The 24,943-nt window shown below is 49.2% G+C and overlaps 1 protein-coding gene across 1 annotated transcript in view; it reads left to right on the top strand.

Annotated features, from left to right (window-relative positions):
- The window catches only part of Fer1l5 (fer-1 like family member 5), a 53,137-nt gene that overhangs the window by 13,318 nt on the left and 14,876 nt on the right, over positions 1–24,943 (top strand). The window contains exons 10-28 of the mRNA XM_052745157.1: positions 233–263; positions 1,929–2,044; positions 2,281–2,404; positions 3,131–3,183; positions 4,282–4,350; positions 5,507–5,550; positions 5,639–5,721; positions 5,800–5,894; positions 7,298–7,426; positions 9,044–9,221; positions 17,651–17,775; positions 17,945–18,045; positions 18,675–18,852; positions 18,930–19,085; positions 20,191–20,319; positions 22,222–22,385; positions 22,672–22,786; positions 24,207–24,309; positions 24,749–24,924. Coding sequence (XP_052601117.1) covers positions 233–263; positions 1,929–2,044; positions 2,281–2,404; positions 3,131–3,183; positions 4,282–4,350; positions 5,507–5,550; positions 5,639–5,721; positions 5,800–5,894; positions 7,298–7,426; positions 9,044–9,221; positions 17,651–17,775; positions 17,945–18,045; positions 18,675–18,852; positions 18,930–19,085; positions 20,191–20,319; positions 22,222–22,385; positions 22,672–22,786; positions 24,207–24,309; positions 24,749–24,924 — 2,169 coding nt within the window. The remainder of the gene's footprint in view (positions 1–232; positions 264–1,928; positions 2,045–2,280; positions 2,405–3,130; positions 3,184–4,281; positions 4,351–5,506; positions 5,551–5,638; positions 5,722–5,799; positions 5,895–7,297; positions 7,427–9,043; positions 9,222–17,650; positions 17,776–17,944; positions 18,046–18,674; positions 18,853–18,929; positions 19,086–20,190; positions 20,320–22,221; positions 22,386–22,671; positions 22,787–24,206; positions 24,310–24,748; positions 24,925–24,943) is intronic.

Here is a 24,943-nt window from a genome sequence, read left to right as displayed (position 1 = left end):
ACTGAGCCTTCAAGGCATGGTCTTTTGGGGGACACTTAAGACGCAAGCTTACTGGGCATGGTAGTGGATGCCTTTATCTCGGCAGAGGCAGGCTGATCTCTTGTGCGTTCAAAGTCAGCCTGGTCAACATAATGAGTTACAGGACAGTCAGAGCTACATAGTGAGAACATGTCTGAAAATATAAACAACAACAAAAACCAAGCTATAACTAATCTTTGATTTACTCTTTCAGACGGACATTGGGTTTATCTACCATTCCCCAGGTAGGTGACAGTTATTTCAAGGATGTGTGCCTTCTGAGAAAAAGTAGACCAGGAGTCAAAATCCCCCAGAATCCCCAGCAAATGGAGAGAAGATATCACAGACCAAGAGTTACTTTCCATGCTTGAAAATCTTTACTCTACTTTATGGTATATTTTATCATAACTTATCCTAATACCATCTTTCTCTGAAAAGTTCGCAACATTTTTGGAGGGTCAAATGCTAAATTGTTATTGAAACTCTAACCTATATTTCTAATGTGTGAAGCTAGGACCAGAAGACCACAGCTTTGTTTTTCCAACTTGTTGTGTTGTTTTTCTTGAGGCTGGTTCTTGCTATGAAGCCCAGGATAGCCTAGAACTCATGAACTGGCCTCTGCCTCCTGGGATCACAGGCAGATGCCCCATACCATGCTTTTTAAAAGCATACTTGTTTTAATATATATATAAAATAAATATATAAATTAAATGTGTTCTTTGACAGTTTTACACACACACACACACACACACACACACACACACACACACACACACACACGTAATGCTTGCTGATTATTCTCTTACCTAACCCTCTTCTCCCCCGCACATATATAGGTAGCTTTATGAGCCACTGAATTTACACAGCGCCATCTGTGTGGCCATGGGTTTAGAGCTATCCATTGGAGCCTGCTGGGCTCAGTGGTAGGCTCACAGCTAAAGACAGTGGTTCCCCATCTCTCGAAGCCTATCAACAGCCAATAGTTCAGCAGCGAGGGATAGGAACCCTTGAGTCCCTCCTCCATCAGTGACTGATGGTTCATAGGGTCAGTCTTGCCCAGGCTCTGAGCTGCTAACTACAGCGGCTGTGAGTTCATGATCATAATGGTTGTGTTGTACCTAGTGGGTGGCGGTTCTCAGCCCATCTCCCTGTCTTCGGCCTCTTCCTGCCTCTCTTCTACAGTGCCTCTTGACCTTTAGAAGGAACATTAGAAGGATGGAATGTCTTGTTTAAGGCTAAGTCCTCAATGTCACCAACTCTCAGCGTCTTGGCCAGCTCTGGGTCTCTGCATTCACTGGCATTTTTGTTTTGTTTTGTTTTGTTTTTGAGACAAGATCTTATATACCCAGGCTGGCCTCACACTTGCTATCATTTCTTTGTATTGAAAACGTCCAATATTCTATCATTGAAATAGACAATTATTGTCAATCATCATTACTTTGCTGTGGAGAACCTATTTCTTCTTATCCAACCACATCCTGTACCCACTCACCATCCTCTCCCTATTCTCCTTCATCCTACCCATCCCAGCTCTTGCAACCACTGTTCTACGTGAAGTTGAGACTGTCGTGGGGGAATTTTACCATGAGCCAGCCATAACATAGACACCAGGCTGAGGTTGGATGGAGGGGTGGAGAGCTGCTTGCCTCCATATGCCTGGCACCAGGCCGGGTCAATCACAACATCAGGAGGCCAGGGAGGATCCCTGTGTCCCAGAGACTCTAGTTGGGAGGCTTGTGAGTGTGCCATCATTGCTTAGTGGCAGAGGGGACTTTTGTTCTTCTCTGCCATTAGATGAGAGCCAGCGTATATGAGACATTACCTGCCCCATTTTCCCTACCAACAAAGGCTGTTTTCAGGAGAGAGAGCTGGAGACTGGAGGGTCTCTCCCTTTGGCTCTGCCTCCCCAGGTCACACACTCCTAAGGAAATGGTTAGGCCTCTGCCAGCGAAATAAGACCGTCAGTGGTGTGAGAGGCTACCTGAAAGTTACCATCTGTGCCCTTGGCATGGGAGACCAGGCGCTGGTGAGGCTGCCCCCGCCCCAATCCCCAGGAATATTTCTTACCTGGCTGCTTCCTTCCCTGGGTACCTCTGAGCCTTCCAAGTGGCCATTGGTCTATACCTCCTTTGTTCAGTGGGTCATCAAGGGGTTGTCCACTCTCCCTGCATCAAGCGGGAAGTTGGGAAAAATCAAAAGTGGGTGAACTTGACTGTGTCCTGCCTCTGACCCTGACCCTGTCCAATTCTCTGGTGTCTCCAGGTAGATCAAAAGCTGCCCTACGAGGCTGGGGACACCCAGGTCCAGATCTTCAAGTCGAAAGCCGTCCCAATCAGTCTGGCTTACTTACAGTTCTTCATCTACTGTGCAGAGGACCTTCATTTCAGTTAGAGTCCGTGGGCAGGGAGGAGGAAACTATAGGGTTCCCTGTGCATGGGCACCGCACCGCGGATCTGTACCAGATTTCCTCTTTTTTTTTTTTTTTTTTTTAAACCAGTCTAAGATTTGGAATGAGGGATGGAGTGACACTGAAAATCACAACTGTTTCTTTTTTGAGACAGGGTTTCTCTGTGTAACCCTGGCTGTCCTGGAACTCGCTTTGTAGACCAGGCTGGCCTCAAACTCAGAGATCCACCTGCCTCTGTATCCCGAGTGCTGGGATTAAAGGTGTGCACCACCATACCTGAGTAAAATTGTTTCTTAAAATTCTGATAGATATCTTTTTCAAGGCTCCAAGCCATTGGCCTGGTTTTGGTGTCCAGATGCAGGTTCAGGCTTCTCTAAGACATCCTGTATGTACACACACCACACACACACACACATACACACACATGCACATACATACACACACACACACACAGAGAGAGAGAGAGAGAGAGACGAGAGAGAGAGAGAGAGAGAGAGAGAGAGAGAGAGAGAGAGAGAGAGAGAGAGAAAAGCATGCATGTACACTGGGACCATTGTGTATATTGGAAGACCGGTCTGCTCAGAGGGAAACCAAGCTTAATTGGGAGGGAGGGTAAAAAGTTATTCAGTTCCCCCATTTCCTCTTCCCAACCCCTTAAAAAAAAGATGCCTCTGTCTCAGAAATCCTTATAACCTCCTGTTCTAGAGAAGCACCAGTCAGCTGCTACTGTCTTGGAGGTGGAACTAATTGGGGACAAGGTAGGTATGGAAAGGGTCTGACACCTAGAGAAAGTGGCACCTAGGGAAAGCAGTGCATATGAAGAGAGAGAGATAGAGATCAGGACCCCAGTCTGAGTCCAGCCTGGTCTACATATAGTGAGTTCCAGGCTAGCCAGGGCTACACAATGATACCCTATCTCAAAAAAAAGTACAATAAAAATAAAATAATGTATGCTAGTCAGACAAAGTAAATATATGCCTGGAACCCCAGCACTTGGGAGGGAGAGTCAGGGGGATCAGGAGTTAGAGGCTAGCCTTGACTACATGAGACAAGTTTCAGTTTTAAAAGGAAAGAGAGGGGTTGCTACTGCCACCAGCCATAGTTTTGGCCATATTTCTATTGGAATTGCTCTAACAAAACTTTTGCATATGCCTCATGGAACAAGGTTGGCAGTGCTATTTGAGACACAGGAAGATCACTGCCAATTCCAGGCCAGAGCCTGGTAAATATGGTGAGTTCTAGGCCAGCCAGGACTAGTGAAACCCTGTCTCAAAACAAAACAAAATTAGGCCTGGCTCTGCAGTTAAAGAGTAATGATTGCTCTTCCAGAGGTCCCGGGTTTAATTACCAGCATCAGCACGGTAGCTCACAACCGCCTGCCACTCCAGTTCCAGGGGAGCTAACACTCTTTTCTGGCCTCCTCTGGCACCAGGCAACATGGGCTAGCACAGACATACACGCAAGCAAATCATACACATAAAATAAGTAAGTAAATTTAAAAGCCAAAACCCCAAACAAGAAAAGCATCAAAGAGAAACAAAACAAAAAGGAGGTGTTGCTCAGCGGCAGAGCACTTACCTAGCATGCGTGAAACGGGGGGTTTTTAGTCCCCAACACTGCTAAAAAGGAGGGCTCGGAGGCAAGCACTTTAGGATAGAGAGTCAAGAGGAAAGAAGCTGGGGCTACTGTCGAAGGATAACTTTAGGCCGAGGGTTGGGAGTTAGCCCCTTCACCGGGGTGCTGCAGAAACTGTCTGCAGTGTCCACCTGTGGACGGACAGGGAGGTGGGAAGGGAAGAGGCCAGCAGCAGGAGGAGGGGACAGGCTGGCACTGACTGAGTCTCGGGACGTCCTCAGCTCAGGACACATCCACAGCCCCAGAATGACAGCCCGGTATGGAACCAAATCCTCACCTTCCAGATTCAGGTATGGCTGCCCCATCACACCCTCCCTCCCCTTCCTCGAATTCAAAAGGGAAATTCGGGGTCAGTGCTGGTGTGGATAGAGGCTAGCGCCACAAAGCTCAGCAAAAGAGGTTCTGCCTGGTTGGAAACATGAGGAAGCCCAGATTTGCTACTCAATCCAGTAGAGAACAGTAAGGGAGATGTACAACCGAATTCCAGAAATTTAGATGTGCCCTTTCACCCACATTAAAGAAGAAAACAGGCATGGGCTGGAAAAAAATATCTCAATGGTTAAGAGCACTTATTGCTCTTGCAGAGGACCTGGGTTCAGTTCCCAGCACCCACATGGCACCTGTATATGTGTGTGGGCATGCATGTGCCAGGGTGCATGTGTGGCGGTCGAACACCCAGAGGAAGTTGGTTCTTTACTTACATGGGAGGTTCCAAGAGGTTGAACTCAAGTCATTGGATTTACACGGCAATCCCTTTAATCCACTGAGCCATCTCACCAGCCCTGGTCCTGAAGTTTAAACAAACGGGTCCATGTTAATATCAAGAATACAAAATGGGCTAGAGAGATGGCTCTGTGGTTAAGAACTCTTGACAGTATTGGAAAGGACCCAGGTTCAGTTCCCAGTACCTATGTGGAGGCTCACAACAATCTGTAACTTCAATTCCAGACCATCCAATGCCCTCTTCTGGCCTCCATGGACACCAGACATACATGTTATGGTATACTTACAAAGACATAGGCAAGCACTCCATATACACAAAGTAAATTCTAAAAACAAATGAATACAAAGCAATGTATCATCTCAGGGCCCTGCCAGCAGTCCTTATAAGTGAGAAACCTGAGCCAGGCAGTGGTGGTGCACACCTATAATCCCAGCACTCGGGAGGCAGAGGCAGGCAGATCTCTGTGAGTTCAAGGCCAGCCTGGTGGTCCACAGATCAAGTTCCAGGACAGCCAGTGCTGTTACACAGAGAAACCCTGTCTCTGAAAAATAAAATAAAAAGTGGGAATCCCGGAAATCAAAAGTGCCCAAGCACGGTGATAAATTTGGCTTGTCGGTGATTGACTGGGAACTGAGGCAGGCCTTCCCAACAGCTTGCGAGGTCCCGCTGAGGACCACGCCATGCCATTCTATCTTCACTGTGCCTCCTGCCTTCCCTTGCAGCTGCCCTGCCTGTCTAGCTACATCAAGTTCAGAGTCTTGGACTGGTGAGCCCATGGACTAGTGGTAGACCTGCGCTCTGGGAAGGCAGAGACAGAGCTGGGCCAGGGGCTCAGCCTGCAGTGTGTCTTCTAGCTCCAAACGTGATTGCCGGGATGAGATTGGCTCTGCCAGCTTGTGCCTCAACCAGATCTCGTCCACTGGCGAGGAGATCCAAGGCAAGCAAAGCCTGGGGCCCCTCCCTTGGCACCCCTCCCTCCTGAGCCCGAGCGCTCTCTCACGCTCTCTCCTTCCAGGAATGTACTCTGGCTTCCTGCCCTGCTTTGGTCCCAGCTTCCTGACTCTCCGTGGGGGTAAAAAGGCCCCTTTTAGGACCCCAGAGAAAGACACTGTAAGTTTTTCCTGTCAATTTGGGGGAAATAATAGAGATAAAGTTGACTGTGTGTGAAGTAATAGAGGCTTGGAAATATCCAGGGAGGACTGTCTGGCCTCTGTCCATCTCCTTCTAGGAGAGGATGGACATGGGTACAGAAACAGCCATAATATATACAAGGATCCTCATATAGTATATACATCAATATACAAGGGTCCTAAGTCCTGGTACTAGAAAAGGACCAATGGGGTGCTCTAGATGGTCACTGAGGTAGGGCACTGAAGAGGAAACCTTGGTAAGGTTTCCCACAGGTAGGAAAGGCACACTGGGTAAAAAAAAAAAAAAAAAAAAAAAAAAAAAGATGCAGGTTGCTCAAGATGCTGATTAATGCTGGAAACTCAACTCAGATTAGCTTAATCAAGAATGGGAGCACTCAGAGGCTAAGGCAAGGAGAGTATGAGTTTGAAGCTAGCTGGGCTGCATAGCAGTTCCTTATCGAGAGAAAGGAAGGAAGGAAGGAAAGGAAGAGAAAAGAAAGAAGAGAGAGAGAGGAGGGGGAAGGAAGGAAGGAAGGAAGGAAGGAAGGAAGAGAAAAGAAAGAAAAGAGAGAGAGGAAGGAAGGAAGGAAAGAAAGAAAAAGAAAAAAGAAAAGGAAAGGAAAAGAAAAGAAAAAAGAAAAGAGATGGGGACTGGCAAGTTGGCTCAACCAGTAGAGATGCTTACTACCACACCTGATGACCTGAGTTCAATGCAGGAACCCACAGGAGAGAGCCGACTCCCAAAAGCTGTCCTCTGGCCTCAACTCTGATGCCATGGCACACCCCACCCCTCAACACATAGGCAAAAATAAAAATAAATAAGAGGGAAAAGGTGTGGGGCCTTAAAGATGTGGGCAGGGAGTGTGTGAGAGGAGCCCTTCACTGCCACAAGCTCCGCCTCTCCTTCCCCGCGGCTCTATGGGTGGCTCCTCAGCCTTTGTCTCCTACCATAGGCCGTTCTTGCTGGGAATCTGCCCACAAGGCCAGGGAAGCACTCTGGTTGGCCTCTTTTGGGCTTCTGTGTTCTTCTTGGATCAATTGCTCTTGACAAGGAGGCAGAGGCATAGCTTGATTGGCCAGGTTGGGAACATTCATTCTGGTGATAGCCATCCCCTCTAAGCCCTTGACATCTGTGTCGTTCAAAATCCTCCAGGTCAGCTTGGCGGGCAAAATGTATGAACAAGGAATGGTGGGTGGGAAGAGTGCAGAAGAGGGGTCAGGATCCAGAGGCATCTTGGTGACCTGGAATTCTTTAGTAGGGCTGTGGTTGGAGCCATCCCCAAGCTGACTGTCCCTGGAGAGTCTTGCCTTTGCTGTGTGGGCTCCAGGGAGATTCGTTTACTTTTTTTTTTTTTTGAGCATCCCTTCTCTCTGTTGATCTAGTGTATCCTTAATGCCGTTAAGGATGGTTTAACTTACCGAGGCCGAGTCTTCGTGGAGATAATCACCCAGCTAAAGTCTCACCAAGACTCTGTGATAATGGATCTGTCTCGGGAAGTGGCCCAGATAGAGGTAATCACAGAAAACAGGCAACCCACGAAAAAAACATGCAGTTTCTCTGCATCCCTCAGCTCGATCGTGAACCGCAATTTCTGACACTGCAAGAGGCATTGGCCACCGATCTGTTGGAACTATAAGGATGCTTAATCAGTATTCCCCAAGCACCTTCCAGGGTTTTCATGCTCAGCCGAATCCCTAGTGGTCACAGACCCTGGACACACAGGCTTCAGCTTTGGAAACTTGCTTTCTAAGAAGGAAGAAGGTTCATTCACAGCCTCATTCCTCAGGGCTTTGTAAGAGGATTTAAGGCATTTGGATTCCTTCCTAAAACCAGTGGAGACCCCCTGCACAGGAGGAGCAGAGCAGCGTTCTCAACTTGTGGGTCGTGACCCCCTTGGGGGCCAAACGACCCTTTCACAGGGGTGGCCTAAAACCATCGGAAAACACAGATATATACATTAGGATTCATAAAAGTAGCAAAATGACAGTTATGAAGAAGCAATGGAATTAATTTTATGGTTGGGGGGTGACCGTACATGAGGAACTGTATTAAAGGGTCACAGCATTAGGGCGGTTGAGAACCACGGGACTAGAGGACCAGGATGAGCAACAGATTGGAGGAAGGTAGCTCAGCCAATAGAAATAAGGGTAGAGTCTCAGCAGAGGAGAGAAGACAGGGTCCAGAGGCCCCTTGAAAAAAAGACAAAAGTGAGGCTGACTCCTCTAAGCTTGTGGCCATTTTCTGCCTTGGGTGACAGCATGGCCAACAGCGTCAGCCACAAAGATGAACTCCCCGAAGAAGGAAAGTGAAATGGGAGATCGCAAATCCTATCTCTGGTGTGAGCTTGAGAGACGTACACCTATCGCAGCCTGGAAGCTGCTGGCTGCAAAGACAGGAGACAAGGACGTCATGATTGAATCTGTGGTCCTAGGAACAATGGCCCAGGAAGAGTAGTGGATGGAAAGGAGATGAGAGCTGGGTATGGAGCCTAACATGACACCATGGCCAAGACAGGAGGAGAGGAAAAGAGATCAGAGATCTTGTGTGTGTGTATACACACACACACACACACACACACACACACACACACACACACACACACACACACACACACACACACACTGACCTGCTCTTGGTGGCTGACATCAAATCCCCCTCCCTTTTCCAGAAAGGCTGCCCCTTTCCACTTCTGCCTCAACTGCCAACTGTCCCCTAATTATGTCTATTTCCACCATGCCATCCACTTGTCTGTGGGTCCTCTGTCCACCACAACAGCCGCTAATTTTTATTGCTAACATCTACCCTATTTGATATGTGTTTGAACTCTACTTGTCCCAGCTCAGAACCAAGCTTAACCACAAAAGAGACCCTCCTGCCCAGTCTCAGAGAGGGAAGGAATGATCTAGCTGGGTGGGGTAGGTCCAGTGATGGGGATACTGGGAGCCGCCGCACTTGGATCAGCCAGTGCAAGATTTCAGTAATGATCTAGTTCATCCCCAAGTGGAGCACAGAACACTTTAGGGGGAAAAAAAAACAGGGTGCTTGTCCTCCTGTCCCTGCCTGTCAGGATAGCCATGCTCATCCCTTATGTACTGAGGATGTGTGTGTGTCTGTGGTTATTGTTTTAGAGACAGCACTATCGCCAAAAGTATGGGCTGTGCGTCATCTTCCTTTCCTGTACCATGATGCCCAAATTTAAGGACCTGATCCAATTCGAGGTCAGCATGGGCCACTATGGAAACCAGATGGATCCAAACTACAAGCCTCTCGTGTCAACCACCCAGCACAGCCCGGTGATATATGATGGTAACAGTCAGAATCCAGCAAGTAAAGCCGCCCATGTGCGTGCTGTAGGCTCTTCCAAAGGAATTAGCTCATAGAACATTCATAAACATCCCCTAGGCAGGGTCTCACTAGGTGGTACGAGATGGCCTTGATCTCATGGTCCCTCTCCTTCAGGCTGTCATGTGCTAGAATCACAGACCCAAGCACCACATCTGGTCATTTGCACACATTTCACACATGACGACGACGACGAAGTTCAGGGTAGTGGTCCCTTGCCAGACATTGCATAGCCAGTGGGCGATGACCTCCAAATAGAAAGCTTTCAGCCATCCAATCATCTGTATTCATCTCTTTATCCATTACTCCATTTACTTAATTGTGTTCATTTCTGTGTGTGCTGTGTGTGCATACGTACATGCATGCGCGTGCGTGCTTGCACTTGCAGAGGCCAGAGGAGGATGTTGGATGTCCTGCTCTATCACCCTCTAACTCACTCCCTTTTGAGTTACTGAACAATCCTCGGTAGCCTTCCTGTCTCCACCATCCACAACCCGCTTTTCACATAGGCGATGATATCTGAACTCCGATGTTCATAGGTGGGTAGCAAGCTCTTACCCATGAAGCCATCACTCCAGGCCCCAACCCCAACCTATTTAGACACTTAACATTCACCTATCCATTCCCCACAGACACCCAACCCATTCACCTACCCACCCCCTATCCATTAGGCACCTGATCTTTCCAGTATAGCCCCTAGGCCAACAACATCAAGCATGTTAGAAAGGCAGATTCCTGATCCCACTCCAGACCTAGAAAAATCTATGAATAGAGCCAGACTGTTGGGGCCTGCAGGTGGTGTGAATACACGCTCAAATTTGAGAGTCCCTGACATAAGTCTCCCCCTCGTCAGCTTCACCATATCATTGCCCATCAAGATGCTTTCCGTGGGCCCCCGCTTTCCTACCTACTCTTTTAAATGGGAGCTTTGTTGAGATATAATTCCCATAACATGTAATTTGCCCTTTTGAAGCATACAATCCCATGGATTTTAGGATTTTCACAGTTATGCAACCACCACCACAATCCATTTAGAATGCTTTCCTCTCTCCCCAAAGAAGCCCTGGGCCCATTAGCTCTCCTTGTCACTCCCTCACCTCCACAGCTGTAGACAACCACTAATCTCCTTTAGGTTTCAATACATTTTTCTAGTCTGGCATTTCACACACATGGCATTATACAATATGTGGTCCTTCGTGACCAACTGGCTACTTCCACTTAACATAAAGTTCTGCTGCTTTTATATTGAGAAATGTGTATGCAGAAAGGATCTAGACTGTGTACGTATAGCTTAAAGAAGGATAAAATGAGTTCTCACAAACTTGTCATCCAGCTAATACATAGAAGGCTGCCGATGCCTTAAATGGTTCCTTTGTCTGAGAAATAACTATGATTCTGTCTCATAGGCTCATCAGCCTCTGGCTTTCTTTTTCATTCTTATCCTTTGTGTATGGAACCCATGAGCAGCATGCACTTTTTCTGTTGTGTCTGAGAGGCCTCCATCCATCCATGTGCATCTGCCTTATACCTTCTGCCCCACATGACTAGACTCTGGGGAGCTTGATCTTATTTTCTGAATGCATCCTACTGTGTGATCAGACCACAAATTATGTAGTGTATATAGATAAGCTGACTGGTATAATAACGTTGTTGTGAGCATTCTCATACATGTCTTCTGGTCACAAGGACAGGGGTTCCTCTAAATTATATACCTAGGGGTGGGAGAGAGTCTCAGAGCAAAAGTGATTATACCAAATTACACTCTTAACAGCATGGGATGAGAATTCCTTCTGTGCTCTGTTCTCACCAGTACTCGATGTTGCCAGCCTTTTAATTGTTGCCATGCTATTGGATATGAAAAACTATCTCACATGACCATGGTGTGCTTTTTTTCTCATTATAAATGAAGGTTGAGCATCTGTGTTTACACATCATTTTCCCTTATCCTGTCCATCCTTTTTTTCCAGTATATAATCATTTGGCTCTATCTTTCTTGCTGATTCGTATATTAAACCTCTTTTCAGATCTGTGTATCATGTATTTATCATTCACCTTAAAATATCAAAGATTAGCCACCACTTCTGTTTTGTTTTGAGACAGGGTCTCTAGTAGCCCAGGCTAGCCTCAAACTCACTATGGAGCCGAGAATGACTTTGAATTTCTCATCTTCCTTACTCCACTTCCCAAGTAGGGTCACACTCATGCACCACCATGCCTGTTTTTATGTGGTGCTGATGACCAAACCTAGGGCTTCCTGAATGTTAGGCTAGCACTACCAACCGAGGTACACCCCTAACCCCACATATCTTTCTTTAGGGAAAGGACTGTTGAAGACTTTGGCCTATCAAATTTTTATTACATTTATTTATGTGTGTGTGCACACACACATGTGAGTGTGTGTGTATGAATGTGGGTGTGCATGTGGAGGTCAGAGAACACCTTGTAGGAGTTGATTCTCTCCTTCCACTCTGTGAGTCCTGGGGATCAAACTCAGGTTGCCAGGCCTGGTGGAAAGTGCCTTTATGAGAGATGTATTTTAGAGATCAGTTCCTAGGGGTTTTGTTATTGTTTGGGGGGTGCTTTTTTGAGGGGAGATGACTTTGAACTCAAGATCTTCCTGCCTAAGCTAAGTGCCAGGTTCTCCTCTTCATATTTCAGGGCCTGAACTCAAATAATTAATTAGGGTTGGTGGCAAAATGTCCTTGCCCACTGATCTCTCTCACTGGCCTTGACTTAATTTTGTTGTTTTGTTTTCCAAGACAGGGTTTCTCTATGTAGCCCTGGCTGTCCTGGAACTTGCTCTGTAGACCAGGGTGGCCTTGAACTAGAGATCTGTCTGCCTCTGCCTCCCGAGTGTTGGGATTAAATGTGTGCACCACCACTGCCTGGCAACTTAATTTTTGTATGTAACGCGAGGAAGGGGTTGAAAATTTTTTTTTTCTACATAGACAGCCAACTCAACACTATTTGCTAAGAAACATTTGATTTCTGCACTGAATTACTTTGGCACCTTACCTAAAGATCAGTTAACCATGTATTATAGTCTTTTTCTAAAGTGTCTATTCTTCCTCACCCCACCTTTTTGTTTTTTTTCCTTCGAGACAGGGCTTGTCTGTGTAGCTTTGGAGCCTGTCCTGGAACTCGCTCTGTAGACCAGGCTGGCCTCAACCTCACCGAGATCTGCTACCTGGCTCTGCCTCCTGAATGCTGGGATTAAAAGCATTCGCCACCACTGCCTGGCCTCATTATCTTTTGAAGTGCCCAGATTTTTAATTTGGATCAAATACAGTTTATTTTTTTTCCAGAGTGTGGTGGTTTAAAAGAAAATGGCCCCCAAATGAAGTCGCACTATTAAGAGGTGTGGCTTTGTTGGAGTGGGTGTGGCCTTGTTGGAGGATGTGTGTCACTGTGGAGGCGGGCTTCGAGGTCTCATATACGCTCAAGCAACACCCAGTGTCTCAGTTCACTTCCTGTTGCCTAAAAGATATAAAATCTCAGCTCCTTCTTCAGCACCATTTCTGCCTGCACACCACCATGTCCCACCATGACAATAATGGACTAAACCTCTGAAATTGTAAACTACCCAAATTAAATGTTTTCCTTTAATAAGAGTTGCCATGGTCATGGTGTCTCTCCACAGCAATAGGAACCCTAAGACACATGGTGTCCTAGCTTAAGAACTCAGCCTTACTTAAGGATATGAAATTTTTCTTCCTATTTTTTTTCTTCAAAACGTTGTACGTTTGGTTCTTGCATTTAGTTCTATGATTCATTTTGAGCCAGTTTACATGTATATTTTGTATTGTTCACACACCGTTTGTTAAAAACACTCCCCTTTCCCTGACTGGCTGTCCTTCACTTCTATGATAAAGCACTCTCCTGTGCCTTACTCTCTCCTTGGGGCTTCCATGTACGAGTTTCGCGATTCCCCTTGGTTCTCTTCTAGCTATCATTTTCTCCCTGATCCTTTCATGACTCTGTCTTTCCATTTCATTTTGGTCATTTGAGAAATTCTTGTTCTCAGTTCCATGTCCCTCACTCAATTGTCTGCAAGGTCTCACTGTCACCCTGGGACTTCCCCTGTTGCCTTCCCTGGGTGTTTTGGTTTTCTCTTGGCCTGTGTGCTGAGTTCTAGCGGCTCACATTTCTTCCCCTGAGTCCCGCCTTCCTTCAGGGGTGTATTTTTGCTGGCACTTTGCAAGGCCTCTTCCCATCCAGCCTGGCTTCCTGTTGTGGGTCTCGCTTTCCTCTCCCCCATAGGTGCCTTCTGCTGTCTTCCCTCCTCGGCGCTTCTGTGGAAGCCAGGGTTGCTTTTGGCTGTCCTTGTGTGTATTTTGAGTCTGCAGATTATCTCTGTCTCCCTGTTTGCTGGAAATGGACTTGTTTTCCTTCTTGTTGCCTTTGGAAGCTCTCCAAGAACGGAAGAAGAAAGTTGCCATCTCGGACCCCAGGCTCCCACTCGGAACCTCAGTCAGGGATCTCTTTGTATTTATTTATTATGTAGCCCATTCATTATCTGAGTCTGAAACTGGTTGTCTTCTAGCAAGCCCAGAAAAATTTAAGATGTTTCTCTTTGTGAATTGTGTTAATATTCTGATCCGCCCCTTGGAATCCTGCCCCTTGGCGCCATCCTGCATGTAAAAGGAAAAACTTGGCCCCTTCTCTCTCCTCTGCTTTCCTCCTACAAAGTGCACACCCCTCGCCCTTCTCTCCCCCCCCCGTCCTCTGGTCCCCCCCCACCAAATAAAACTCCCCACTGAGCGCTGTCTGCATGGCACCTCCGTCTCTCACCAGCTGTGGGGCACCTTGGCCCTCCCCGCCAGGACCTCCCGCTTACAGTATCATAACAAATTGTCCTTTCTAATGTTCTCTTCTGTTTCCTCCTGGAAGTACTCGTCCTTACACACCGTCTCCTCCTACACCCACCCCACCCCTATTTTTAAATCTCTTGTCCATATTTTTCACATTGGGATCTCTCGAGGCTACATCTAGAAACGTCTAGATCCTTTCACAGAGGCCTTAGGGTAACCATTCTGTTTTATATGGCTTGACAGTGCTCGCACGTGCGCGCGCGCGCGCGCGCGCGCACACACACACACACACACACACACACACACACACACTTTATTCCTCTCCGTGGCACTTTCCACCTCTCCGCACACTGGATTGTACACACCGCTTCTGTCCTTTTGGTCCTCACTATTTTCCTTTGTGTGTGTGAGACAAATGACAAATCATATTTTTACAATAAAAGTATTCATGGTCGGTGTAAGTTCAAACCCAACCACAGCCCCTGGGACTGAAAAACAGCTGGTGGCTTCCTCCACCATGACGCTCACCAGGGCATCACCATTTTCCAGTTTCTTAAGTAAAGGCTTGATGGAAGGATAACATACTCATGGAAAAAAAACCCACACAAACCAAAGCATGAGTTCAGTGACTAATCCTGCTGCAAATACGCCAGATAATAGTACTCGGATCATGAAGTAGAATTCTCACCCCCTAGGGGTCTGTGCCTCTTACCCCCACCCACCGAGGGCAATGGCACTCCTAACCTTCATTTCATGATATGTATTAAAGAACACATATCATATGTATTCTTTTTTTCTTTTTATCCCTGCCTTCTTCATTCATTGGTTTGTAGAATGTGTTCACAGGCCAACATATGCTTGAATACGGTTGTAGCTTACTTATGCTCACTTCCATGTCCTTAGTATTCCATTGTGTGAACATCGTCAGCCATGTGTTATCATGAACAACTGCAGGTTTAACCAACCAGGCATCAAAAATACTAAAACAAGCCAGGTATGGGAGCACATGCCTTTACTCCCAGCACCCTAGAGGCAGAGTCAGGTGAATCGCTAGTTTGAGGCCAGTCTGGTCTGCATAGAGAGTTCCAGGACAGCCAGGGCTATGTAGAGAGATCCCATCTCCAGATAAATAAACAAACAAAAAAGTAAGGAAAAAAAACCTAGCATTATTATACACAAGAAGTATACCCAAAACATAAAGAAATTGAAAAATACTAAAACAAGAGCTGGAGATGGTTCAGCATTTAAGAGGGCATGAGGGTTGGAATTAATAGTATAGTTCCCATATAAGAAGCCTGTAACCACATCACGAAGTTGGGGTGGGGACAGGAGGATCACTGGGTCTTGTTTCACTGGGACAGGTTGGATCACTGAGCCAAGTAAACTGAGCTCCAGGGGACTGGACAGAGAGAGCTCAATGGTTAAGAGCATTGGATGTTCTTCCAGACGACCTGGGTTAGGTTCCCAGCATCCACATGGTGGCTCACAACTGTCTGTAACTTCGATTTCAGGGGATTGGATGCTCTCTTCTGGCCTCTGCAGGAATCAGACACACATGTGATACACAGACACACACCCATACACATATAATAAAATAATTAAAAAGACTAGCTCCAGGAGAGTCCCTGCCCCAAAGAGCAGGAAGGGTAAGTAATCTGGCATTCATATTTGACATTCTCCTCTGAAGTAACTCCCCATACTGTGCACAAGTATCACACTCATACATGCATTACATAGATCACACTTGCTCCCCCCCACACACACACATATTTGTGCGCATGTCCTCACATTCTAATCAACAAACCTGCATCTGTGCCAAACGTGCTGATTTTCCTTCTTGTCATTGTCCCCTAAAGAATACAATATGGGAGGCTGGAGAGATGGCTCAGCGGTTAAGAGCACTGGCTGCTCTTCCAGAGGACCCAGGTTCAATTCCCAGCACCCACATGGCTGCTCACAACAGTGAGATGGATGACTACCCTAAGCTGTTTATGCCTTCTACTGTGGAGCACACTTTAGCCTGTTCCAACTTCGGGCCATTCCAGTCGGAGCTGCTACAAGCCCTCCTCACCCCTCTTAGCACCGCCGCATTTGTCTCCCTGTAGGGTATTTACAACTGAAATTGCTGGGTTAGGAATGTGTGTGCTGTTTCCAGACTGCCAATTTTCTCTCCATGTTGTGGGAATTCTTTGAGGTCTGGCTCAGATTTCATTCTCCAGGGAGATTTGCCTGTCCCTTACTCCAGGGACCCGGGCCTCTGCTCAGGGACCACTTCTCAATTGCTTGCTTGGCATCCTTCAGACTTCGCCAGTAGCGTGCTTCAGAGCGCTGAGCTGCGCCCTATGTCTTGGGGAAGGTTTTCTTCCCCTCCATCTAGAGCCACAGTGGAGACAGGCAGGTGTCCTCACTGTCCCCTTCCGGGTGATAGGCCATCTTGTATTCACCCTGGCCCCGAGAGCAGAGGTCTGGGGGTACCTGCTTTTTATTCAAGGTCTGCTGTTACCTTGTCCAAGAAACTGGGTGACTTGACAACTCTGGGGTGACAAGATGTCTCGGTGGGCAAAAAGTGATCGATCCCCAGAACTTACGTGGTGAGGGGAGAGAACGGACTCCTAAAGTTGCCCTCTGACCTCCACACACATGCTGTGGCGTGGGCATGCCTACACTCACATACACAAATCATGCATACTCGTGTAATGAAAGTCAAAATAAGAGGATAGGAGGGTGGAAGTTGGAAGTGAGGGAGTCAGGATTGATTCCCTGGGAGCGTGCTGAGGGCAAACCTTGGTATTCTTCATCTAGCAGACCAATCTCTGCCTTTAGTTTCCCTCGGCTCCCTGTGGTGCTGGGTCTTCATGTGGGCACCATCTTTCTGTCTCCCAGTCATATTAGCTTAAGGGGACATCCCACTCCACAATGAATGACTTTGTCTTGACTGATTACTTCACCAGTGACTCCATTTCCAAGTTAGATGGTATATTGAGGCAGCAAGGTTAGGACCTCAACGTATCTTTCAGGAGTCACCGGACATGGGGTGTCCTTTAGAATGCCCACATTGGGTAGTGCCCAGCCTTCTGTCCTACTCTGGGCCTGAACTTACCAAAGAAGAAGCACAACTTTTTCAAGATTTGAACACTAACCTCACAGGTTCTCTGCTGCTTAGACATTTGGGGCATTTGTGGTTTTGTTCCTTTGAGGCCAACACAGCAGGGTATTGCAGAACAAAAGTATCCTGTAGGGGAGATGGCTCTCACTGCTCTTCCAGAGGACCTGAGTTCAGTTCCCAGCATCCACATCAGCACCCAGCATCCACATCAGCACCCACCTGGTTTTCCTACCTGTAAACCAGAGGTCTTGAAAAGCCACATGACACACAGAACACAATATATCCCCAATAAAAAACAGCTGTGTTCACCAAGTACTCATCCTGGGCTCGGGCTGGAGGGCCCACGTGGCATGGTTAGCAGATCCTTGAGAACCAAAGTGGCCCAGGAACAATCCTTTAGGAGGATACCGTGATTAGGACCTTCTAGGTATGGTCCCTCAGATGTCCACCCCTACCCCCATGTCTCCGTGTCTCAGGGACTATCTACCATTATGTGCCCTGGTACAACACGAAGCCTGTGGTGACAGTGACCTCCCACTGGGAGGATGTCAGCTTCCGGATGAATTGCCTCAACCTCCTCCACATCACCAGGGATCACCTGGTGAGTGTACAGGAGGGAGCTGGGGTGGATGGGAGGCTTGGGAACATACACCACGGTACCAGGAAACCAGTCACACCTCGCACTTGTCCACACCATGATATTGGGACCCCATATCATAGAGAACTGTGCCAGGCTGAGGCTAGTTCTCGCCCTTCCTCTCAATGGACAGAAAGCCAACCTGGACACCCTCAAGTCCATACGGAATCCAAAGGATCCAGCTCTGCTCCAACAGTGGGAGAAGCTGCTAAGGGAGCTGATAGAGGACTGCCGGTAGGAGCTGAGGACCCGGGCTGGGGGTGGGCTTCGGATGAGCTAGGGAGGGGTCAAAAGAGAAACTGGAAGCTCTGAGTAGCACCCGATGGACCCCTACCCCAAAAGGAACACCGCTCTAACCGCCCCCCCCCCCCAGCTTCAGCCTACACAAAGCTGCTTCTCCCTGCCCATGCAGAACAGCCCTGAACTCCAGTCTACCACAGGCTTTGTTGCCCCATGTCCACACTCAGTGTCTGCAGCATATGGGCAGATCTGCATTGCCTAGACCAGCCCACACTCTCACCATTGCTTACCCCATCCAGAGCGCCCGTTTCAAGCTCGTGGGAAAGCTTCCCCCTGCCCCCCACCAGATTTTGGCTAGCCTCTTCCATGGAAAAAAAAAATCTACCCAGAAGAGGTCTTTGGGAACCAACCTAGCACACTGCAGGAGTTCAAGGATGGAAGAGGGCTGGGTGAGAGCCTGCGTCGGGCCCACAGCAAGCCAGCTTCCTAGGGAGAGCTGGGCAGGGCTCTCCATGTCAGGCCAGCCGTGGGTAGGGTCGAGTCTCCAGGCTAGAAAGGGAACACTGGCCTGCAGTGGGACCAGAAATAGACACACCCTTCCTATTAACTTGTCCTGGTCACAGGCGCCCTCTGCCTTGTATGACTGCTCAGCCCAAAGCTAACAACTTGGACAAGAATAAATGGCAGCTTCGCAGCCATCTTCTGCGCCAACTGGCGCAGAGGGCCTCGGAGGCCAAGCCAAGGAAGATGGTAGTCACGGCAGAGGACTGGCTGCGTCGTCTCAATGCTGTGATCCCCGAGGTGGGCACTGGACACACTGGCTGGACAGTGAGGCCTGGCGCTGGCCTGATGGTCCTGACGCTCTCCCACCTTGGCAGCCCCAGGAGAGCCTGCCTGATGTGATGATCTGGCTGACGTCTAAGCAGCAGCGAGTGGCCTATGCTCGGGTGCCTGCCCATACTGTCCTGTTCTCCCCAGCAGGACCCCTGAGCTCTGGCAAGTTCTGTGGGAAGATTCAGAACCTCCTCTTACAGGTGGGGAAGGAGGAGCGTCTTTCGGGAGAGATGGGGTTCCCAAATTCCCAGAGAGAACCCCTGGGGTTGCGTGAAAGTCCCATGGGGCCTCCCTGAAGGCATGGCCCATGTGCTATTTCCCTGGCCCTGCATTAAGTGGAGCAGAGCTCAAAGTCCCCAGAGGAAGGCAGGGGCCTGCATTTCTCAGCATGTGAGCTGCTGCCAAGCCCACATCTGTGGTAAATGCTCCTCAAATTCTCCACATCCTCTGTCACTCCCATGCCTACCATGCTGTCTAATATCTTGTCATCTCTCCTGTGAGCCACAAAATTGGATAACTTCCAGAATATTCAGTGACTGTAGGATTTGGTACCAGCTCCTCAGATCAGAAGTAAGCTATAACATAAGACTGACCGGACCCCCAATGATGGCCTTCTGTCTTGGAGAGAAGGAGGGTCCTCACGGCCCCTTCATGGCTCCCATCGCCACTCAGGGAAGATGCAGCTTCCCTGGCCTGCCCTAGCCACCTGTATCAACCCTGTCAACAGACAGGCCACTCTGGGCCTCCCCGATCCCAAATACGCCTACACCCTGCCCTTCCCACTATCATGCAAAGCCCTTCTTCCTGTCTAGTGCCTGACTGCATCCCGGCCTCCGTGGGTTACTCACTCCCGTGCTTGGTGACACCCTCACGTGGGGTATGAGGACGGAGGTGCTTAGCAAAGTGCTGGTGCCCAGTGATCAAGCAGCAGGCCGTGATTCGTTAGCTAGTATCACCAAAACCACCGTTCTCCCCTTCCCCTGGCTCCCCAGGCAGCCTCGACCGACCGCCTTCTGCACTGCTCCTCTTTTCTATTTGTCACCCTCTGTGAACAGCAGGGCCGAACTCAGTCACTTCTCAGCGCTGGTGATCAGCCCAGAGCTTTAGCCCCTTCTAGACTCTCTGACTCCGGCACACAGTCTGATGCGAGGGCCCTGCTCCCACAGCTCAGGCAAAAGGGGTGGATGTGACCCCTTCTGGCAATGTGTGCCCCCTCCCTCCCCCTCTCCCTCACCTGTCCCCCTGTCCCCCTGGGGAGTGGTACCCCTGTGGCACACCCACGGGACTGATCTGCCTCTGGCTCAGTACCCAGAAGGTGAAGGACAGAACAGGGTCCCAGCTCACCTCCGGGTCTGCATGTGGCTTGGCAATGTCGTACACAGCAAGAATCTGAAGCTGCTCCAACAAGGCAACATGGTGGTCTACGCAGAGACGGTGAGTGGGCGGGCACGGATGCACGCACGCAGGCAGGGCATTTGGAGGGTGGGGTGGGTCAGCTAAGTCAGGGCTAAGCCAGGGAAGTCAGGCATATGCAGTTCAGGAAGAGAAAGTGAAGAGACAATAGTCCAGACCCAAAGGCAGGGGAGGACACTGACCAGGTCTGACAACTCTGAGAGACAGCAGCGATGAAAGCCATTGAGGACGGTGCTAGCCTAGCATCCCTGCTCGCGAGCCACAGGCACGTGCTGGTCCCTGGTCACACTGTTCCTGGTAGCAGTTTATTGAGAGCTCCCTCCAAGCTTTGCTCAAGGCATGTGAACAGATCAGGGCTCCAAACTGCAAAACTTCTCATTTGTCACCAACAGGCAGCTTGGGACCCCCGCAGACCCTTTCCAGACCTTCGGGCCAGACTGGAGGTCATGGGAGGTGGGGAAAGGTCAGGGAGTGTGAAAGGAGTGGGAGATGAGACTTCTGCCCACAGAACGACAACCTGGGATGCAGGGAGAACAGCTGGGCCGACGGCTCTGCAGAGGGCAAGGGATGACCTTTGCTCTTTGGAGCGGGGCTGGCCCAGGAAAATAGTTCTGCCAGCAGAAGGGAAGTAAGGTTTGAGTGTCGGGCTATTATGTGACCCTTTCTGGGGAGATGTGAGCAAATGTCTACCCACCTCAGATAGATGGCCCATGACAGAGCAAAGAAACAGTTCCATCCAGCTTGGAGAGCTAATGGGGTTACTTACAGAAGCATGTGCAATGTATGGATGTCTACCCCACTGGAGAAACCTTCCTCCCAGCAATGTTAACTGCTTATATATTGAGGAGGAGAGGAGCCCATGAGCCTTGTAAGCTGCTCATGTACTCTAAAGGAGGAACAGGTGGCCCCATCTTGCAAAGGCCGCCTATGGGTAGTCACAGCTGACCTGATTTCAGGACAGCAATGGCAGTGTCAAGTCTGGAAGACAGAATTCCACAACACAGGCCTTTTAAGTTACAGAACTGTAATGTTTTTTTGTAGTTGGTTGACACGTGCGTGCAATCTCAGCATTTGGGAGGCTTAAGCAGGAGAAGTGCCAAGAATCCAAGGCTGACCTGGGCTCCATAAAGAGTCCCAGGCTAGTCAGAGCTATTTCAAAAGAGAAAAAAACATGCATTTATAACATTGCTGTGTTTTAAGTTGCATGTGTCGGTAATATACCATGATACAGTCAGCTCCCCATTCAACTGAATCTCCATTCATGTACTGAGCCAACTGTGGCTTGAAAAGGCAGTTAAGTTCGTGATGGTTGCGTCCATACCAAACACGTCCATACCTTTTTCCTTGTCACTATGACCTCAGCAATACGCTAGCAGAATGTTGACATAGCACCGACATTGTATTAGGTTTTGCGTCATCTATAGATGATTTAAAGTATATGTTGTACACAGATGCTAGGCCATTTCACAATGTAAGAGGCTAGAGAGTGGACTGTGGTAGCCAGGGACATTCTGGAACCAATTCCCTGAGGTTAGTCAAGGGACAGCTGTGTCTAACCAGGCCTGCATAAGGCAGGGACAGAGAAGGGATGGAGGGACTGACAAGAGAAATAAGACCTGGAAGCAACACAGAGGGTACATGTGTAGCAAGACTGGATTTCTCAGGTCTGCAGTGACTAGGGAGTAGGCAGGTCTCATCAAAGACACAGGCTTTGCCCTGGGCATCACCCCACTCATCGGCCAGCTGTGCAATGCCAGGCAGTGTCGACTGCTGAGCCTCTGTCTCCTAGGAACAGTTGGGACATGGCCCTGTCTTGCTTGGCTACTACATTTCTAAAGGTTGGGGAACAGGAGTCTCAGGACCCCCAGGACCAGGTGGTTGACGGAGGAGGTATGGGCACTGACCGGGACTCCCCTCCCCCAGTATGAAAATCAGGCCAAGTACAAAGACCAGTGGGGAGAGCAAGGACTGTACTACTGCCCCACCTTCTCAGATGTCATGGGACGCAAGGCCGTCCCCAAGTCAGATTTCAAGGCTCCCGTGGGGTGGCACTGGCAGGGCGACTGGATTGTGGAGCCTCAGAGGAGGTAAGGAAGGTGCCAGCCCTGACCCGGCACCCGGGATGTCCTGCTGTGTGGCTCCCTCTCACCTGGGAGGGCTAGTGGGAACTTAAGAAGGTGGGCTCCAAAGCCAGTGAGCTGGTTCCTGTGAGTGGGAATACACAAGACCAACAGCCCTGCCCAACAGCTGTCTGCATGCCAGGCTCTGCCTAGCTAAAGGGAAGTGGGATGTCACCTAAGGATGTTGGCCAGCCGAGGATGACCCGTGGGAATTCAGACAGTTCTGAGAACTTGGGGTCTCACTGCTGCCCAGACTCCTCCTGGACACAGACATCAACAAGAGCCAGGTGCTGGAAGAGGTGTATGAGAACCAGAGCCGCAAAGCCACAGGCGCTTGGGTGCCTGCCGCTATCCCCAACACAGACGTGGTAAGTGTCGCCATCCTGCCGCAGGGTACGGGGTGTGGGGGAGAGGCAAGGACCAGATTGAGGGGGAAGGACTCAGAAGTTGGGGTGTCCCAGCAGTAAGTGCTATGTCTGAACTCTGTTCCATACATGCCGTGGGAACCTAGATAAGTATTTCAGCCCTGAGGTTCTTCTAGCACCCATGAAGGGGTTGTACCCAAGGACAGCAAACTGCAGACCTTAAACTGGATGTCAGAAAGAGTTAAGACACTATGTAGCCTGTAGTCCAGCTGCTTTGGGAGACAGGGCAGAAGGATCGCTTGAACCCAGGAGTTGGAATCTGAACCTGAGTCCTATCCCCAGTTCTGACATAAAAAGCCACTCACGGTGCTATGTACTTACAGCCCCAGGGGCAGAGAGGCAGAAACAAGTAGGCTGGGTTTTTTTTGTGTTTGTTTGTTTTTTGGCTCTTTTGGGGGGGCCGCCACCCAGCTCCCAAATAAAGCACACACGGAGGTCTTAATTATGAACACCCGGCCTTAGCTTGGCTTGTTTCTTGCCAGCTTTCCTTAATTTATTCCGTCTACCTTTTGTCTCTGGGCTCTTCCCGTTCTCTTACTTCTGCATCTCACTCTTACTCCGTGGCTTGCTGTGTGTGTAGCTGGGTGGCTGGCCCCGGAGTCCTCCTCCTTCTCTGGCTGCTAGATCCTTTTTCTCCTCTCTCCTCCCAGATTTCTCCCTCTATATTGTCTCTCTGCCTGCCAGCCCCGCCTATTTCTCTCTCTCGCCTCACTATTGGCCATTCAGTTCTTTATTAGACCAATCAGGTGTTTAGACAGGCACAGGAACACAGCTTCACAGAGTTAAACAAATGCAACACAAACAAAAGTAACACATCTTACAATAATATTCGACTACAGTAGGCCCCGCCCCTAGTGCTTACTGGTCAGACAGTCTAACTTAACAGGTAATCCCCAGATCTCAGTAAGAGATGCTGTCTCAAAAACTAAGACCAATGGGCTCCTGAACAATGAGACTACTCCCAGCTTCCACATGCATGAGTGTCGCGTGTGTGCGTGCACAGACACACACACACACACACACACACACACACACACACACACACACACACACACACACACACACACACTCTGTCTTGACAGAAATATTCTGTCTTCTCTATCACTCCATGACTCTTTAGGAAATAATGGTGCTAGGATACAGGAACCAGCCTTTGAAATTTTGTTTCATTTTAATGGAGTTAGCCCAGAGGCTGCTGGCCACTGAGTAGACCCATGCAAGTCTAACGTGTCCCCAGTGAACAAGGAAGGAGCCGTTCACCTCTAAATAAATGAGCCAGGGTGGCAGCAGAAGTAACAAGGTTTTCTGGCCTTGAGGGTGGCTACCTCGCATGACCCTCCCTCACCCTCAACATCCATAACAGAACGGACAGCCCGTGGAAGCCCTGGAGAATGTGAAGTGTCCCCAAGGATGGCACTTTAAGAACAACTGGATTGTGGAGCTCAACCATGCAGTGGACAGTGAAGGTCAGTCTCTGGTCAAGTCTAAGGGCATGAAGGCCTGGGACCCTGAAGCATTCGAATCTGGTTGGTTCTTCTAGCAGCCTGTGAGTGGCCAAGCTCTGGCTGGATGTGTCTAAATTCCTGGGGATTCCCAGCCGCTTAGGGAATGGTGGATGACTGCGGGTGAATATGGATTTGGTTGTTGAGCTTCGGTTCAACCAAAGCGGCTCCAGGGAGGCAGCGGTGGATTGGAAGTCTTGAGTCCTGGGCTCCAGATGCAAGCAATTGCTGCACTTGGTCCCATGTAGCCCAAATTACACAATTCGAGCATATCTTCCCGGACATGAGGACCCCTCTGCCCCCAGGACCTGTCCCTCTAGAGACCTTCTCTCAGGCATGTCCAAGCACCTCCCCAAGTCTGCAGGTACACGTGGACCCAGAGGCTATGGTGCCGCCCCTGCAGGCTGGGAATATGGAGTAGGAATCCCACCCTCCGGCCTGCCCCAGATCTGGAACTCGGTGGAAAAGACTTACCATTCATACCGCCGGCGACGCTGGGTGCGCGTCCGCTTCCGGAACCCCAGGGAGCAGGGCCAGGAGCTGAGCCAGGAGATGGAGACCCTCTCCTTCCTGCAGATGGTGAGACATCTGGAACAAC

The sequence above is a fragment of the Peromyscus californicus genome, unplaced genomic scaffold (assembly GCF_007827085.1).
Source record: "Peromyscus californicus insignis strain IS unplaced genomic scaffold, ASM782708v3 Scaffold_19__1_contigs__length_69161282, whole genome shotgun sequence".
NCBI lineage: Eukaryota > Metazoa > Chordata > Mammalia > Rodentia > Cricetidae > Peromyscus > Peromyscus californicus.
The sequence above is the reverse complement of the archived record's forward strand: the minus strand, read 5'-3'. Positions and strand labels throughout refer to the sequence as shown.